The sequence below is a fragment of the Lissotriton helveticus genome, chromosome 2_1 (genome assembly GCF_964261635.1).
Source record: "Lissotriton helveticus chromosome 2_1, aLisHel1.1, whole genome shotgun sequence".
Classification (NCBI taxonomy): domain Eukaryota; kingdom Metazoa; phylum Chordata; class Amphibia; order Caudata; family Salamandridae; genus Lissotriton; species Lissotriton helveticus.
The window spans coordinates 1,742,042,701-1,742,062,913 of NC_136059.1; the positions used below are offsets into that span (position 1 = coordinate 1,742,042,701).

The following is a 20,213-nucleotide window of genomic DNA, read 5'->3' on the forward strand; positions in this document are numbered from 1 at the left end:
ATCAATCTACTAATAAAATGTAAAACAAATTCATCTTTAGAAAAAAGAAGGCCTCCTTTATGAATTCTCGATTAGATTTGAAAATCACAATATTCATACACTGATTTTATCTGTGAATCTCTGATTGATAAAAAAAAGAAATATTTATTCAAAAATTGATATTAATTCTGAGATCCTGTGTATAAATATCAACTATTGTTTTTTATTTCCCTCCAAATTCTTTTTATTAACCTCATGGCTGCTGGTGCGATTCCCCTGCAGTGCTGGAACGTAATAAAAACGGGTGTGGTCATGACGAGCTCAGCTCGTCATGAGCACCTGAGAGGTATATGCCATGACGAGCTGAGCTAGTCATGAGCACCGAAGGGGCTAACACATACAACAAAAGAAAAAGAAGCATTGGGTGACATCCAAGCATACAGTGTCTGTTGATACATCTTCCAAATAACAGAATACTAAACAGAAAATAGTAACAGGGTTCAGAGCAATTTCGACACAACAGCCTTCTCCCTCGCAGCTGGGGGAGCACAAATATCTCCTCTGTAGCCATTCCAAGCACCCCAAATTTTTCCTCATTTCCCGGGCCTCCCCCTGGCAACATACACTGATCGTTCTCTAAACATGCACCAGTCTAAGTCCTCCATCCATTTCCCAATCTGGGGGTCTGACTGGCCCCCCACAGCTGGGCGATATTGCGTTTGGCTACAGCACACGCCAGCATAACCCATGTCTTCCGTGTGCGGTGAGATCGGTTGGCTCCCAAACATTCAGGAGACAACGGCGTGCCTCCAACCCCAGGTCTACTCCCCACACTTCACGTATCGTGTCATGGACTTTGACCCAATAACTCCGTATGTCAGTACAATCCCATAACATATGCATGAATGTTCCGGCCTCACCACATCCCCTTCGACACATTCCACTCACAGCCAAACCCATTCGCACCAGTCGCGGTCCCGTAACATAAGAGCGATGAAGGACCTTCAACTGCACCAACCTAAGTCTCATCTGTATTGCAATCACTCTTGGGGAAGATACGGCCTCCCTCCAGTCTTCATCATCCAAAACCAAGCCATCTGCACCCCATTGTTCCCTAAGAGTTACAAGTGGGTCGTCCGTATGATTAATGAGCTTTTCATAAATCAGGGAGATTGTTTTAGTCGGAAGATGTCCGTCCAACACTCGATCTTCCAACGGGGAGGCCACTGGGAACTATTGTTTTTTAATGTTACAAAAGTTTCTTAGCGCAGCTGACTTTTGTGTCTTATCACTGCAAATCAAACTGAAAACGCATGCAAAATTATTTTCACAATCTGAAAAAGGTATGTTATAGATCATTTGTTTTTCGGATATTTAGTAAATACCCTAAAATCAGTAAATACCTTGGGACGAGGTTCTGTTTAGCAAGCAACATGAAACAAACCAAAGTTTGTCCATTGTGTTTAGAGTGAGCAAATTGATGTAATTTGTTTCACGGAAACTGTGAAAACCATACAAAAATACTCATGTTTAGTTGGAAAACTACTTTCAAAGGAAACAATGTATGTTCCTAAGTATTTCTTATTGTAATTGCATTTATGTAGCACTTACTACCCTTGATGAGGTGTTAAAGTGCTTTGTGTCGGGTAGCACGCTGCTCCGGAACCCAAGATTAGTGATTATTCCACTAGTGTTTACTGTTAGTTGGGATTAGTCTTGTATACTCAAGCAACCATTCCATGCAGTCATTACAGTTTCTAGATTCCTTTTAGTGGACTAAATTGATGGGGGTTAGTTGTGATCATTAGAGGGGAGTATGTGAGCTCAAGCACATCCCTGGGGAGATTAATGGCAGAGTTAGAGGGGATTAGGTATTGTTAGGTTGCATAGGTATTACTTTCAGAGGAAGGAGGAGAGATTGTGAAATTATAAATGAGTTGCGGGCAACTTGCTGAAAAACTATGCAAGTGTCATTTATGTTGAGTTACTCAGGATGACAGATAAGCGAAGTGTGTTCATTCATAAAAAATACACAATATGTAATGGTATGTGATGCTGCAAGAAAAAGATAAGCTACAACTGTACCCTTATGCAGATTGCTCATAAGTTACTGGGCCAACTGACACTCATGAGTGAAATCTACTTAAGTGCATAAACATAGGAAATTCAAGAAACGTTATGTGCTACAAGCAGGTCAGTTATTTGGGAACGCTTCAAAACTATGCACCAACAGTGAAATCTTTAATTTGCTTTAACTCTGGTTGCCAATGCATAGTAAAGATTGTAGTGACTCTTTTTAGGCTGTGAATTCTAGCCAGACAGCCACACAGAAAGCAGATGTTTTCCACCTAGACCCAAGACTTGCCTTATCACGATACCAAAGTTTTCTTATATGGATAATGCTTTTCACAATTTTATAATCTTTTCAGACACATGTTCCTCTCCCTGTCAGCTATGGGCTTTCACAGGGATCAATACTGAGAGTCATACGGACAATCTAGGAGTGAGCTGAGAGCACCTAGAGACCATGAAATGTATCATCCTAACTACCTACCCCTACCCTATCACCCCACTACCATTACTAAATATGTCCATATAGGAAGGGTGGGAAAAATACATTGAGCCACAAAATTTTTGTACTGGCCCTAATTATCCCACAACATCTCTACTGTAGTCTGTTCAATGCACAGGACTGCTGCTACCGCCCACTCAAACCAATTGCATCATGAAGGAGTGGTAACAGTGCTTCTCTTGTATGTCCTCTCACTCTCCCTAATGCCATTCAAGTAAAAGATCCACCTCCTAATAGGCATGATGCCCTCACACAAATCTGTGCAGACCTGGAGCAGAAGTTCATTCGTACATTTATGGTGTATCCGTATAACTGAAAAAAGGTTTCTTAACTCCTGTGGTTGTATATCCATGTAGACCATCTTTGTGTTACACGGAAGCATCGTCACTGAGATTAAAAATGGAATTCAAGGTTATTATTCAACTATGACAGTGAATATATGGAAAGTCTCTAATGTTACAGAGTGTTAAATAGCTACAATGTTTTTTATCCAGCCACAGTTGTGAGACAAACAGATGTCGAATCATACTGACATAACAGTAGAACAGGAGAAGCAGGAGTTTCTACAAATATTTTCTCAATATTCATAGATTAATTCTATAAATTCCTAAACTATGATTATTTTCTTACAGCCGTTTGCCAGTCTCCATGCTTAAATAGTGGAAAATGCATAAGGCCCAATCGATGTCACTGTCCACCTGCATGGAGTGGGCCTGACTGCTCAAGGTAAGGCTTTATATATCAGAACACAAATATCTGTCTTGTGCAGAGAAAATGATATTGTTCTTAGATATGATATAGTACAACACTTATACAAAAAATAAAGCTTAGTGACGAAAGTGTAAGAAGTCTATTATTAGCTCCTTACTCATTACAAGTGGACCAGTACAGAGAAACAAATCAAAGAGATTCTAAGCTGTTCCCACTGGCTGCATGTAAAGTAAAGGTTGTTGTCATTCATTTAACTATCACATCCACTGTCAGCGTAAATAAAAAAAATATGTCTAAGCTACATAGCTATGAGCTTAGGCTCAACTCAGAAAAAACAGAGGTGTTGATTTTTAATTAAAAAAACCTCCTCCACTGCGTTGGTGGCCATCTGAGTTGAATCCCCCCAAAACCTGTGGACTCGGCTAGGAATCTTGGGTTCCGGTTTGACAAATCCTGTAAATCCCAAATATACCAGGTCTCCTCTGCCTGTTTTGGTAAATTGCACATGCTCCGTAAAATCCTTCCCTTTCTCCCTCTCGATTTTCGTTGGAACATTATTCATGCTCTGATCACCTCACATCTTGACTTTGTAAATAGTCTTTATGCAGAGGCACCAGCTTACCTGATCAGACGCTTGCAGATCATTCAAAACGCAGCTGCTAGGCTAATTTGCAACATCTCATATCGCCTTTCGATCTCACCCCACTTGAAGAAGCTCCAATGGCTTCCAGTGATCAAATGTATTCAGTTCAAGTCTCTTGTCTTGGCTTTTAGAGTGATTCAGGTTCACGGTCCAGCTTGTCTTAGAGCTCGACTCAAGCACTCTCAGTCTAACCGTACCCTTAGATTGAATCATCTTCGCCTCTTGACGACTCCCCGTTTCGGCTGGTGCAGAATGGGTGGCAGAACATTTGCAGTGATTACTGCCAAAACTTGGAAAGCCTGCCACTTTCCCTGCGTATGGCCGATTCTGAAACCATTTTCCGACGTGTACTGAAGACCTGGCTGTTTTCCAGCCCTTAGCCACCTACTGGTACTTGCATCTGCCGCCTTTCTCAGCGCCGGGACACCCTCATTGGGGGTAGCTGTGTGCTTTATAAGTTTCTAAAATACATAAATACATAAATAACAAAATAAATAATAGGCTATGTTGTGGGTCAGAATTAGTGTTAGTACCTCCAAACATAAAACAGCAGTTAACTTTGATAAAAGAAAGGGCTTGTTTTCTGAATAATTATAGGATATCATGGATGATTGTGGCACCATATAGATCATTCTAATTTGCGGGTACCCTTTTTCTAGATGAAAGCCATGTGAGAATCATCAGAAGAGGAGTGGTCATATTTACTCATACCAGTGTCTAACCTGGAAGGTGCATGATTATGTGTCTTCAGAGGGACCAGGTATAGTTTAGAAACTCTTACAACTGGGCAGTTGGTATTATCCAATCTTAATAAGATAAGGGATTGTATAATTTATTGAAATCAACTCTGGGTAAATACGGGTAGTTTAAAAATGTCTCTGGCATTTGACAGCTTTCTGCAGACGTTGGTGTGGAGGGCCCCAACAGTGACAGATAAGTGTATAGTCCGTTAAAGAAGGGAAGGGGAAGCCCCCTACCCTCCTACCTTTCCTTTGGAATTACTTTACTTTATTTGGTAAGGTAGAGGGAAGAGAGAGGCAATAAGGGGTTCTCCTTCATCCACAGGCTTTTGATCAAAGCATTATAATGTTAATGTGAGCAGGACTTTAATAAACTCAGGTAAAATTTCCATTATGCAGGCATAATCTCACATAATATTGGTAATTTTGATTTACTACGTGAAATTCCACTATTATGCCACATTGTGTAAATATGTGCCATTCACAACAAAATGTTAGCACGAGCACAGAGGAACACCACAAACAATCATAAAGCAAATTGCTGGTGTTTGTGACTTTTGTGTTTTTCTGCGCGATGTTTAGCATGAATTGCATCCTGGCATCCAAAATGGACACCTGGGCAATACAGCTCAAAATATTGAATTTGCATTGCTCATAATTATGTGTAATTTTTCAGAACTTTGATGTCATTACGGAAAAGCTAAAGCAATTAGGTGGATTTCCTAGACTCTACATGCATTTTTACCCCACTGATACTAGCCTGAACGTAATTGGTAGTCACAGATATGATGTTTTTAAGGCAAATGCATCTGCTTGATGAAATGAAGTCTGGAACTCAACGCTAAAGAAGTTCACATTCTTAAAAGTTGTGATCCCTCTACAAGAGGCACCCTTCCTTCTTATAGTGGACAAGTGCTTTTAAATTACAAGTCATCATAAAAAACTGAGTTAGTGTTATTAGGGTTAGCATTACTGAAAACTTTTATATTGAAATATATATATATAATCCATACAACTGGAGGATCGCCTGATATTAAAACAATAATCTGCAAATATTTTTTATTTAGAAAATGAGATCATACATAGAGCAATGAAAATAAATAAATCCTTGTAAAAAGAGAACAAAAATTTTAAGTTCAATATTTTATTTCCCTGTATATTCATTCTTTAGTAGTGTTGAAATCTTTTTAAAAAGAAAGAATAACTTTACAAATGCGTTCATTTAGATACTCATTTCCAGTTGGGAGGAAGTTCCATTGGTGCTGGTAAGTGAACTTACTAGTCAAAAAGAATTACAAATCTTGAGGAAAAACTGATTATTAGGAGTTTTGCCTTCTGTAAGCAGGCGATGTCTCTTGGAGACATACTGGTGAAAAATCTTCTAAAAATTAGCAGGGAAAGGTTGATTCTCAATATGACTCCCGAAATATATGGAGTATTTGGAATATTCCCCGTTCCTGTAATTACCCATACCCCTGGTATCGGTAATTCTGTTATGTATTTTAGGAATATACCCTTAGTCTACATGTTTATATCCTCTACCCATATGACACAAGGACCTAGTTCAATGTGCTATATATGAGAAAGACAAATCTAGTTTACTGCAGGCCCACACTCTGCTCTATCTTACTGGGGAAAGGTGCTTTCTGGTGAAGAAACAGTCCTCTTCTTTTGAGGGATGCAGTGATAATTGGGAAACTCACCATTTGTGCTTAGAATGTCACACTCAAGCATCTGTACTAATAATGACAAAATGTATATTGAACAACATTTATTACAGTAGCCTGCTACTTAATACATGCATAATGACCACAAAACATATACAAGATATTATTATTATTATCAGGTTTACTAGAAATGTGAAAACGACAAACGTTTCTACCATATTTCTCAGGAATATGTTTCCTAAATCCTACACCCCCCCTCTTATCACTGCTCTAAGAGCATGACGCAAACTAACCCTGCATAACTGAACACTGTGGGTCTGTGTGTTTATCAGACTCTCAGCTGGAGCTTGGAGGAGGGAATGACTGTTCTCAATAAAATCATGCACTCTGGCAGTGCAGTTCGGCTGAATATGACTTCTGTTCCAAGTGTCAAACCTCAGTCAAAGAGGGACCGTAAATAGCAGTCTGTGTGAGGATCTAGGTGTATTATGTGGCTATTTGGGTCAAGTCAGACTTCTTTGAAAACCTTAAGCTCAACCCTGGGTATCTTCTGTGGATCTGAGCAGAAAGACTTAGCAAAGGAACAATGTGTAAAGCATTTAACAGCACCAAACAAAGAAATAGGAGTTACACAAGAAAGAGACACAATCTCCAAAATCCTCTCTACCTTAAAACCAAATACCCACTTCAATGACCCGCTACCATCCAGCTGCCTCGCTGCCGCCTCCCAATCCATTGTTCCTTTCTGGACTGCAATTATCAACGCCTCTCTCCATCAGGGATTGATCCCGGACCCTTTGAAAGCCGGCCAAGTCCTCCCTATTCTGAAAAAACATTCACTTGATCCAGCCTCCCCTTACAATTTCAAACCTATCTCTAATATCCTGCTATCAGCCAAATTATTGGAGAAGTGTGTACAACAGCAACTAAGTCAGCACATCAACAACTTCCACCTACTTGATGACTACCAATCTGGATTCAGACCAGGGTACAGCACTGAACCTACTATGCTCCACATCATGGACGATGCCCTCCAAGCCCTAGACCAAGGCAAAACCTGCCTTCTAATCCTCCTTGACCTATCCTCAGCCTTTGATACGGTCAACCATGAAAAACTACGTGAACGCCTCAAATTCAGGATGGGTCTGGATGGCTTGGTCCTAGAATGGTTCAGATCCTTCCTCCACAACCGCTCTCAGAGATTTCTCATCAACGGCAACCAATCAGCTCCCACCCCGGTCACGGTCGGAGGCCCCCAAGGTTCAACCCTGTCCCCCACCCTCTTTAATCTTTACTTAGAGTCACTCACCGAAGTTCTCCGTACCGCCAACTTCTCCTACCATATGTATGCGGATGATACCCAAATATACATCAATATCACTTCACTCAAGGAGATCCTCTCCCTGAATGAGACCCTGAAACTGACTGTCCAATAGCTAACCAATAACAAACTCAAACTTAATGTAAAGAAAACTGAATTTCTCCTAATCGCCCCTTCAAAAGCTAACCCAGAGATTCAGATGTGGATCAAGACCATCAAAGCCCAGAACTGTCCGACGACCATTGTGGACTCTACAAAATCCCCGGGCATAATCCTCGACTGTAACCTGAACATGCAAGACCACATTAACTCGATGGCTAAAGCAGCCAGATTCCACCTGAGCTACCTTTGGAAGCTGAAACGTTTCATCGAGGCTCCTAACTTAAAATTGGCAGTTCAAGCTCTAGTCATCTCTAGACAGGAGTATGGCTGATCCACCCTTACAGGATTACCCAAGATCTCCTTAGCACCTCTAAAAGTCTGCCTCAACGGGGCCGCCAGACTACTCACAGGAGCCAGGAAATTCAACCACATCTCGCCACACATGAAAGCGCTGAACTGGCTCCCTCTAGAGGCCGGAATTCAGATGAAACTGGCATGCATTATATACAAGGCTCTAGACACAAACTCCCCTGCTTATATGGCATAGAACCTAGTGATATCCAGAGGAAGCAGGAAATCCTGGTCCGCAAGAAACCTCTTTCTCCAACCTGCCTTTTTTCAGAAAAAAAGAACCTACAATAGGGCGTTCACCGGAGCAGCACCAAGAATTTGGAATTCTCTCCCACCTGCCATCAGAAGAATCCCTTCTCTAGCACGTTTCAAAAAGGAGGCAAAAAGCTTCCTCATGGGTAAATTCCTCGTCTAAGGACTGCCCTCAACCACCACACTGTGCCTGACGAATCTAAGACTATCGCTTTTTCCCAGATCACCAACTGTCCACGCCGAGAATATATGGGACCTTTGTTGTTGCTGACTCTGACGGTGATTGTAACCATACACCTGTATCTCCTTCTTCCCTATGTTCTCAGCACCTCGGCCCCTCACCATCCTTTTTTTAAATTTTGTATATTTCTACACTTTAAACCTTTTGTTTGTTCAACACTGTATACCTTGTAAAGCTCTCTGATACCTTCACGGGTCAAGTTTGCGCTCTATAAAACACAAAAATAAATAAATAAATAAATACAACTTATAAAATATAGAGCATATATAGAGCCCTTGATGACCTTAATCCACTGGAGAGTTCTGTTTATATGAATTTTTAAAGCATTTAAAAACTTTGACATCAACCGCTAACAAACATTGGCAAGTCAAAACTTTGTAAACTTTCGAAGAGTTTGTAACACTGAGTTCAGCAACTCTGACCCAGGCTGGGTGACCAAATCCAAAAGGATAGAGGTCATGTTGGCCTCAAAGGTATCTTTGGACAGTTACGTTGGCACCAGAGCATTTTTAGAGCGAGATCCAAACTTTACAGGACAACTATTGACTTTTATGGGGTGCCCCTGATGCTGATGGATGCAGGCTTAAAGATGCTCAATGGATGCTCCAGATGCTGAGCGGTCTACAGGAATGAAGTCCGGTTGCGTCCTCGGCCCAGAGGCGAGTTTGGGAGACTAGGGCCGCAAATCTCGGGGTCCCACAAAGTCCTCAATGTAGGGGTCAAAAGGCTGCCAATGCAGACCTTTTATTCTTGCAACACATCGGTCACAGTACACATATTTGGTGGGGGCTAGTGTAGCTTGGGGTGGACAAATCTGGTCACATCCAACACCCACGGGTCCAGCAGACTCAGGTGCAATTTTTGCCTATCTCCAAATTGTCCATCAAAGTGCCCAGCGTCGGGTAGCTGCAAAACAGCTGCAGTGGCTACCGGGGACGCTGTTTGGCCTGTTCCAGTTTTAATGTCCCCATTGCAGTTCTGGGGGGCATCCATCTGACCCTTTGAGTCTCTGCTTTGGATTGGGGAGGGAATCAAGTTTTCCCCGAGTCAGGCACACAGAACAGGGTCCAAACTCTGCTAGCTCAAAGTGCAGCAGGTGCAGTCACTAGGGCATTTCAGCTTTTTCTTATTTGCTTCCAACAAGTGCAAAGTGCTCTTCTTCTCGTTCTTGTTCCAAATCCAGAGATTACTAACTTCTCGGGTGCCAGTGGGGCTCATTATATCCCAGTACAGTGCCCCAAGGGGACAATGAATTCACTAGAAAATGGGCTAGTAGGTCCCCTCCTTCCTGATGACATGGTTCTGTTGATGTGTGTCATCTGGCTATCCCACAGTGCAACTAGCATGCAGCGGAGGCTTGTCCTCTATGGAGAAGGAGCATTGCCCCTCTTGCCAGCAGCTGTAAAAAAGGAAAAAAGAAAATGATAATAAACCCTTATGTATTATCGTTTTACTTTTTCTCTTGGAGTCATGGCTTGGGGGTGGGCCAGGATAATGCTTGCAAAAGAGAGGGGTGAGATGCAGCAGGTAAGTGTTGTATTTTTTTTTAAAATGTTTGACTCATCGTCCATCCCAGCCCTATCCCCTCTATACCCCAGCCCACTACTCTGTAAACACACTGGCAGCTACTACTTAAATGCCACAAACAACATGGCTGAAGTCTTTCTTGAGCGGAAGGACCTTGTTAGCCCACTCCTGGGGGTGTAGCTACCATGGGCTGCCCACTCACAGAAAACTGGTTCTGAAACCGGTTTTCCCTTCCTAGCCGTAACTCGATATTGTCCATGGGAAATTAAAGACTTCTTGCATTTGAGTGTTTTCACAGCGGCCCTTCTAAGGTGGCATCATCTGCAATTTGGGCTAACACCCTTTGCAGCCCATCCTGAGGGGAGGGGTCCCACCAACAGTGCGAAAGCAGCCTTTGTTCCCGGTAGTCGTTCACATGTCTCTCCAGGTGAGCAGAACTTTGTCTCAGACCTAGTGCCTCTGCAAAGCCACTGTGCCAGCTGGGTCAAGGAATGGCAACTTTCGCAAAAGTGACCAGCATTAAATTGGACAATAGTGAGTCGCATTTAATGTCCTCTTTAATTTGATACTGTTAGAACTGGGGTCCCAAATTCCAACACAGTAGCTTGGTGCAAGGCAGGTAGGCACCCAAAGGCAATGTGTAAAGCAGTAGTGCAGCACGCACTTGCACTGAGACAGTAACTCTGAGAATGACACCACACCAGGTTGTTTTAGAAACCAAGACTCATTATCTCATTTTTAGTTCAAGCGGGTAACTCTCCTTACTTATTAAGTTAATGTAGGCAACATCTCTAGGCATCAATTCAAATAGGTAACACTTTTGCTATTCAGGGACATCATAGGCAACACTTCTTGTGAGCATGGTCACCAATGTACCCCTTTAGGGGCATGCATCTAACATCAACACATTTCCTATGCTTGGGGAACTTTCAAGTAACGGTTCTTAGGCCTAGGTATCAGAGAAGTAACATGCACAACATTTCCTACGCAAACATTAATGAATATAACATCCCTTCTGCACCTTTCTGTTAAGGCATACTCTGGGGCATGAATACGGCATCAGCATCGTTAACCCAGCATCATTAACATTTCCTACGCCCACATTCCTCAGAAGCACACCTTGGTGTTCAACCTCAGGGGCATTTACTAGGTTGGTAGGTACTATCTCTTAGTCACTGGGGTAACATCAACCCTTAACTCTCGTGGCAGATGGTTAATAACCGTACTCAGGCGGGCTATGGGCAGTCCGGTATTCACTGTAGGCCCAGCCCCTAGCAGTTCTCACCGACTGGGTTAAATGGGGCCTTCGCGGCCCAGTAGCAGTCGCCTGAGAGGAGGGGCGGTCGCGGGTGTGCCACTCTGACTCGATGTGGCTCCCAGGCAGCCCTGCTTTCTCAGCAGTGATTCCGCCCTCCCCCAGGGGTGTTACCTTGGGCTCCGGTCGCAGTCAGGCCTTTGTCTTCAAACGGGAGCCCGCAGAGGCTATACGGGCCCCCAGTGGCTCCTCTACTCCCCCTTCAGACCTCCACATGTCTTTGAGCCAGACAGGAGGGGTAGGGGGGCTCCCGCACTCCTCGGAACCCCCGTGCTGAGGCCTGGACGGGCTCCGATCTTCCAGCTCCTTCCCCGGCATCATGGCCAATCAGATACAGCTCTAGGGGGGCGTTGCAGCCTCAGCCAAATGCAGCGCTGCTCACCTGGGGGGCACGGCCTATGACGTGGCCGGCGCCCCAGCCACGTGATGATGCCCTCTTGGCCTTCACCGGGCCAGCGCGGCCTTCCTCAATACCGCGGCGGCCCTCCCCTGGCTTCGGGGGCCGCTGCGGCGCTTCTTCCTTCAGCGACCCAGAGGTTGTGGCAGTGAGTTGCAGGCGCAGCACTGATTGACATGGCCACAGTAGGTCCCAAGGGCCCTGCAGCGCCCCTGGTTCAGCGCTCGCAGGATTTGACAAATTCTTAAGGGCCAGACGTGACAGAAAAGCACTCAGTAGTAGGCACAGCGCTAGTAAACGGGGACAGTCTTTGGCAGGCCAACGCGTGGAGGGAACACAGCGCTATAGGAAAGGGGCACAATAGCAGCAGTTCACTAGCAGCAGTTCACTAGCGCTCACAGGCGCACCCGCTGGGCAGTATAGGCAGATTACTGCTCCTTAGCGCAGGGGAGCACAGCTCTTGCGGGATAGCGCTAGATGGGCACGGCGCTTTACCTGGTGATCCCCCAGCAGCAGCTCTCAGCAAGCAGTCAACTCCTGATAGCACTTGGTTGGCACAGCGCTTATCTTGGGGGAAGAATAGACGCAGGTCTTAGTTGCAGGTTCTTGGGGAAAGAAGGGGGGTTGAGTTGGCAAGCATAAAAGGCAGACTGGTTCCCTGCAGCCCACTGGAGTTGGTCCCCTGGGTTTCCCCCTCACTGGGCAAGATCAGCAGGCTGGCAGAGTCCCTCAGCTAACTTGGGTACAGCAGTGCCTAAGCTCAGGCAATTCCAGTAGTGTAGGTTCCCCCCTAGGTCCAACCTCCTATACTCCGGAAGAGGTTCCCCCAGGTCCAGTGGTGCCCCAACTGACTAGTTCAGTTTCCCTCCTATCCTCTTATACTCCTAGGTCAGGTGACCCTCCTGTAAAGGCGGCAAAGCATAACTCCTCCCAGGGCTGGAAGGTTCCAGGAGCATCCACATATTGTTCTATGGGACAAAAAGGCGGGATGGCAGAGATACATTATCAGGATGTCCCAGCCTGCTCCTAGCTACTAGTGCGTGTGTGTTCAATGGTCACTCCGCAGTGGCAGGGGCCTGTGGCAGCCACGTTATTAGGAGAGAGCCCTGCACCTCAGCACTGCTTGGCAGTGTTAAGGCACCCAGAGACCCAGGTCCAACAAAAAGATGGTGGCAAAAATGAGGCGAAAAGGACACAAATAATGGAGTAAGTCCTCCCTAGGGCAGACAGGTCTCACAGATACCTTACATGACATGGTTAGATAACCTCTGTCATGACTTAGATGCATTGGAATGCCAACTGTTATTCCTGCAATTACCTTATAAGGCTAGTTAACTGTCCTCCACAAAAACCAACACTATAGGAGGTTGCTGTACAGACATATCAAACAATATATGTCTATCTTAACAATATACAAATGCTTGCCCTAGTGCTTCATAGGCATGCTTTAGAGGAGACTTATATATATGGTTAACAGACTTAAAAACGTTGACACTGGAGATAGTGGCAAAGTCGTGTGCGCAGTGCATGCACAAGCTCTTCTGTCTACAATGGCAGCTGAAAGTTGTGTTTTCACTTTGTCACACACAGAGTTGCACAACCAGGGCAGCAGCTCTTTTGTGGACAGCCAGTCTACCCAACTTAGGGGAAACCTGCAATAAGGCTGATTTCTAACAGTTTGGAGCAAAGGACTCTCTAATTCAAGTCTTGATGTTATTGAACAAAATAACCATTGATTGATGTAGCTGCTTATGAGTGAAAAACAAGACAGAAACTTGGTGCAAAAATCCAGTAATTGTTCATACTATGCATCACTTCTATCATGTATCATCTAAATATCTTGGTATCTTTACCGGGCAACCTTTAGAAGTAGATATTCAGGACATCTAATGTATCCTATTCTGCTAATAATCAAACAAAAGGGTGTTGTTGTGCAAACGAATTGTACATGAGTGTCGTGAAATGTGTCAGGCTCAGGAATCTATGCCAATTCGAGGGGAAAATACCTGCGGAACTTTTTGCTTGGCCACTCATAATGAGGGCTCATAATGAGGACGTTAGAATTAACGAACTGCATTATATGTAAAGCAAAGGTAAATAGGATATGTAACATATAGGGTCATAGTAGATATAAGTTTGTGAAATTCACAGTTGCTAAATCAACATAGATTCACAAATAGTAAAGATAGTAAAATTGGCATTCAATAATGAAATGTTAAAGGGTACATTTGAGTCGTATTAATGAAATGAATCTCTAGGGAATCTTGATACCTTGCAAGACAATCCTTAAGGTTACAAAATGCTTTTAAAACACTATGGCAAATCATTGCTTTCCCCAGTCGAATTTGCACCTAAGGTACTTCTTTATCCAGCTGCCCTCGCTAGTTGTTAAAAAAAATCCATACACGTATATATATATACATATATAATTCAGCTTTCAACCAATTTTGTCCCAAGCAATTTTCTTTAGGAAAAGTGTTTGTCTATTCTTACTACTTATTTAGTTGGCATTGTTTTGCGAGCTGCGACAGGGGAAGATCCTATGGCAGGTCATGGCTATGGCTACCTTCTGCTTTCTTTTGTTGTCCTGTTCCTTGTCAAGCAATTAGTATATTTGTGTCTTCTTCCTTGATGCACTTTTCTTCTGTACCCCTGTTTGGCTTTGCTGTTGCTGCCTGTTACAGACAATGCTTTACTTTTTATTCATCAGTTTTTTTTAAAAATTAGTCAATTTGGATTCCCCAATAAATGCATATTTTTTATAATTTTGTTTTTTAGTCCCTCTGCGTATTTCATACTTGTGCATGGACAAAGCCCTTGAAGCACTCAGGCAGGCATTAACAATCGCCTCTCAATAATCTCTTTTCTTAGGATATGAAATTTCAGGTCCTTCTTGGGCAGAAAAGGTAAAGCTTCTAGGGCCAGATGTAGGAGCCCAAATACCTGTCGGTAACGGCCGAATTCGTCCGTTACCGACCGGTATTTGGTGATTGAGATGTAGGGGCATCATTTTACAGATTCTGTAAATTTACCAAATCGGTAAATTTACAGAATCTGTAAAATACTGAATCGGTATTTTTACCGATTCGGTAATTTCCAGATGTAGGTGGGACTCTTCTGAGTCACAAAGGCCTTCCAGAATCGGTATTTTACCACCCAATCCAATTGGGTGGTAAAATACCGAATCCAGGTGTGCATGCACATGTGTGCATGCACACCTATGCCATGTGACAGACAGCCATGCCCTTAGGGCATGTCTGTGTGCCACATGGCACACATGCCTGTATTTGGGGTGCTAGAGGGTGTCAAAGTGACACCCCCTGCACCCTTGCTGAAATCGGTATTTACCGATTCTGTAAATACCGAACGGTAATGCCCATTGATTCCTATGGGCTTCAATGCCCATAGGAATCAATGGGCATTACCGAATCAGTATTTACAGAATCGGTAAATACCGAATCTTAACGATTCGGTATTTACCGAGTCTGTATTACCTACATCCCCCCCCTCTATTTTACCACTTCTTTTTTTTTTATTGCTTTTATGACATAAGAAAAAACATGAACAGTACATTTTCTCAGCATTCAAATACAGATGTACAATACAGTCTCATAAATGACATCCAACTGGAAGGAAGCGACATGATCAGGTCTACAATAATACATGTAGTGCAACACTTCAAGGGTGGTAACACATAAGCCCAGAGACGATCAATCATTGTATATTATAGAAATGATAAACAATAGTACGGTAACGTACACATTGCATCATGTCTCGAATGGGTCCAATCCTCAGTACATACCCCCGGGGCAACCTCTCTGTACCCGACATAAGACACAACAATTAAGTAGAAGGGGCCTCCAAGTGTCAGGCCTAATACATGTGGATCTACATATGTAACCCCTTCTAAACGTTATTAAGCTCAGCAGTTACTTGTTCTTCGGCACTTTTTTGTAAATAAACCTGTAATGGGCCCCAAATATCCTTGGGCCTACTACTAACAGGTTGTAGCTCAGCAAAGACCGCATTTTGATCTTGACAGTAAATAACGTCTTTCAACCAGTCCTTAAATTTTGGAGCCCTCCCCCTACCCTATCTACATGCAATCTTTCGTTTCGCCAGCAGTAAAACAATATCAAGAAATTTCCTAGTGGACCGGGGAGTATGCAGTGTGTACCCTAGGAGGATAATGAGGGGGTCCTTATCCAAGTGCCCCTCAAGCATAACTTGCAGTGCAGCGTGTACCTGGGTCCAGTATTCATATACCCCTGGACATTCCCAAGTCAAGTGAAAGAAACCTGCCCCCTCTGCGTGGCATCTTTCGCACCTGTCATTATCAGAAAGGCGGAATCGTAGCTTCCTGGCAGGCGTGTAATAAAACCTCTGCAAGAATTTGTAATGAATTATCTTAAGTCCACAACTAGATGAGATGTAGGCAGTAATGCCACAACATTAGGTCCATTGCTCGTCCGAGATCTCACTACCCAAATCAGTGCTCCATAACTGACAAACATTGTTCTCCACACTAGTGCGTTGTAGTCTGATAGCATTGTACAGTCTAGAAACTAGATGACTACCGCCCATCGGCGTTAACATAGTATGGAGTGGCATCACTATTTCCGGCTCATCCGGATAGTGCGGTAAGATCTCTTTCAGTGCTTGCCTTAATCTTATGTAATAAAAAACCTCTAAAGGTGTAGGGTGTATCTCTTGAAACATATGCTCTTGTGTACGAAATTGTCCATTGAAAAACAGGTCTCCCCATGTGGCAATCTTGAGGCGCCTGCACAGCAAGCGGAAGCCTGTTTCCTGCAATAGAGCTATCCGAGGGTGATAGGCAAGCGGCATGCGTGGCGAGTACAACAGATCAACATTTAATACCCTGGCTACTCTCCTCCAGGAGTCAATGGTGCAAGTCACCGTAGTATACGGAGTCTCAAGTACATCTATAGAACCATGAATCAGGCCATGGATAGGAAGACGCTTTGCTATCCAATCTTCAACCGCTAATTGCGGCATGAACGGCGTCGGTGGATCCAGTGATAAGCGTATTGTGCCTGTGCACTCATATAATATATCTCAAAGTCTGGGACATCAAACCCTCCTTTGCTACACGGTTGTGTGATGACGGACCACCTCAACCGCGGTTGTTTGCCACCCCAAAACAATCGGAGGAGTTCCGAACGCAATCTTTTAAAGAAATATGCACCCGGGAAATAAGGAATGTTCTGAAATAGATATAAAAAACATGGCAGTATGACCATTTTGATGAGAGATGCTCTACCCGCCATAGACAACAGCATCGTCATCCAACGTGTAATATTATCTGCCATTTTGGTAATAGTAGTTCCATAGTTCAATCTCAGAGTCTCCTCCCAGTCCAGAGCACTATAATTCCTAGGTAGCGCAGATCTGAGTCACACCACTCAATCGGGTAATCCAGCGGAAATCGTGTAACCGCTGGCGTGAGTGGAAAGAACAGCGATTTTTTCCAATTAATATGTATACCTGAAAGGCGCCCAAACACCAAGAATTCCCGCAAGATAGCGTTAAGGTTTGCTTGGGGGTTCACGACATACATGGTCACATCATCCACATATAGTGACACTCCTATTTGTCGTTGAAAACATTTAAAGGCACTTTCCTTATGTAATTGCCGAAAGCAACACGCCAATGGCTCAATCGCTATCGCAAAAAGCAAGGGGGATAGAAGGCACCCCTGCCTAGTGCCCCTTGTGATGGACATCTGCTTAGATATTTCTCCGTTAATAACCACCTTCGCCACAGGTTCAGTATAAAGCAATTTTATCCATGCAATAAACATCTTAGGGAATCCCATCCTATGTAATATGGCGAAGAGGTAATTTCATTCGACCGAGTCAAATGCTTTAGTTGCGTCGAGGAATATTGCAGCTACCGGCAACTCTGGAGCTATTGTGTGGATTAAAGAAAAAAAGAGTGCATAAGTTATGGTTGGTGGACCTACCAGGGACAAAACCGGCTTGATCCGGCAAAACAATTTTCTGCATTATAAGGGTTAAGCGCGTCGCGAGGACTTTTGCCAGTATTTTAGCATCACAATTAATAAGCGAAAGTGGACGATATGAATCGCACTCCGTAGGGTCTTTGCCAGGTTTCAAGAGCGAAGTTATCACCACCTCCCGCATTGAGCGAGGCAGCACGCCCATCTCTAATGATTCCTCAAATACTTCTTTCAAAACTGGTGCCATTATGTCAATATAGCATTTGTAGAACTCAACAGGAAGACCGTCGAGTCCGGTTGCTTTACCATTACTTAAGGACATTATTGCGTCCCTTATCTCATCCACTTCTAGTGGGGCACCGAGGATGGATCTATGGTGATCACTCAGCCAGCACAATGCTATGTCATCTAAGAAATCCCCGTAATTCTCCTCTCCTATTTGTTGAGTGGTATACAACTGCCCATAGTGCTCCAAAAAAAGATCCTGTATCCCTCTAGTATCCTGACATCCCCCACCATCTTCGGTGTGTATTTCCAAAATGTGTGTACTACATCGTGGGTGTCTCGTGAGTGTTGCTAATACCTTACCCGGCCTACCCCCTTCACAATACTGTCTCGCAGTCCAGTTTTTTCCCTTAAGCTTTGCTTCCCAGGAAGCCTCCTCTTCATACAGTGACAATTTATCTCTAAACATTTTATGTAAGTCCGCATCTGCGCTGTGCGCCATCTGTAGTTCAAGCCCCTTCAGGTCCATCTCCAGCTTTCTGATAGTATTCTGTATGTCTCTCAGTACACCACAACTCTTAGCTATACAGCACCCCCTCACCGTGACCTTAAAAGCCTCCCAAATCACTTCCACACTATCAACGGATCCCTTGTTCCTAGGAAAGAATGCCTCAATCTCCTCACCAAGCTCAGTCTTAAAAACCTGATCCAGTAGTGCCGTAGGTATAAGCCGCCATTGAGGTCGTGTTCTACTATATCCGGGCACAGCAACCTGAAGCAACACCGGACAGTGATCTGAATAAGTTCTAGCCAGATGTGTAACTTTACCCAAATCTACAACCAATCCTCGGGACAGTAGAAAATAATCAAGACGAGCCCAGGTATTGGCATATGTCGTAAAATGTGTGCCTTCTTTGCGCATGGGGTGCGCAAACCGCCAACCATCTATCAATCCACCCTCGTCTATAATTCCAGTCAACGCCTCCCTGGCATTCCTGTTATAGTGCGCATTTCCATCCGATCTGTCCATGCCCGGTTTTAATGCCACATTAAAATCTCCCCCCCAGAGGACGTGCATTGATCCAATGCTGACAACCTTTCCCCACAGTGTAGTGAAAAATTCAGGTGTATCCACATTTGGAGCATAGCAATTAACAATAGTAATCGTGTCGGTGCCAAGTCTGCCCCACAATACCACATAACGACCATCTGGGTCTACCATATCCCCAAGGGCCTGAAAACGGACGAGTTCCTAATGAGCACCACAGTACCTCTGGCATATGACGAATATGAAGAGAATCTCCTAATCGAGGCCCATCTAGCTGCGAAAGTGGGACTGGAGTGTGGGTGTAAATGCGTCTCCTGTAGCATGGCTATGTGCACACTATGCCTGTCCAAATATGCCAACACATTTCTACATTTTCTGGTGTCATTCAATCCTCGCACATTCCAGGACACCACCGATACCTTCCCCCATGTTCATCATTCATTATCGTTAATGATCGTATCAAAGCAAAATATTCGCCTAAGGCCTAGCACATAGTCGCTTCCAGCATCAAACATCTGCATAGAGACATGTATCCGCACTTCCACCCGCTCAACTTGGTTACTGCCCACCCCATCCCCCCCTCCTCCCACTGACAACCCCCAACCTTGTCAGAGCACCCCCCCAGTGCCCGCCCCCCCATTCCAAAAGTCCCCGATCCTTTCCCATTCATCAAACAACTGAAACCACAACTCAGTGGAGGCCCACCATACTGTAAGCTCCCCCACCCCCTCCCCCACCCCCCCACTCAGTCAGCCCCAACCTTCCAATAGATTGCATCCCCCCCCCAGACCACAACTCCATACAACAGTTTAGCAACTCTCAATCAACTGATCGTAGTAATGGGGATCACCCGATGGGGGACAGAACTAGTTGGCAACACAACCACCTCCCCTCTCCAAGCCCTATGACCCAGTATATTCCCAGGCCCTATGAGAGAGGGGAAGGTGGGGGACTGGTTTACATTACCACCGGCATAACCGGAGCCTGCAAGCTGGAATAGTCTTCCGAATATCAGTCTCTTATCATCAGAGGCATATCCTTGCCCATCAGCTGTGTGCCCCCTTCGCGGGGGGGTACCCCCGGTCAGTCAGCAGAATCTCAAGATTCATCATCGTCCTCAGGATGCTGCGCTCGACCCT

At 44.3% G+C, this 20,213-nt stretch overlaps 1 protein-coding gene across 2 annotated transcripts in view; it reads left to right on the top strand.

Annotated features, from left to right (window-relative positions):
- SVEP1 (sushi, von Willebrand factor type A, EGF and pentraxin domain containing 1) overlaps positions 1 to 20,213 on the top strand; it is a 1,097,507-nt gene that overhangs the window by 1,046,817 nt on the left and 30,477 nt on the right. For both annotated transcript variants that reach the window (XM_078676696.1, XM_078676697.1), the window contains one exon: positions 3,184 to 3,277. In XM_078676696.1, the coding sequence (XP_078532822.1) occupies positions 3,184 to 3,277 (94 nt within the window). The remainder of the gene's footprint in view (positions 1 to 3,183; positions 3,278 to 20,213) is intronic.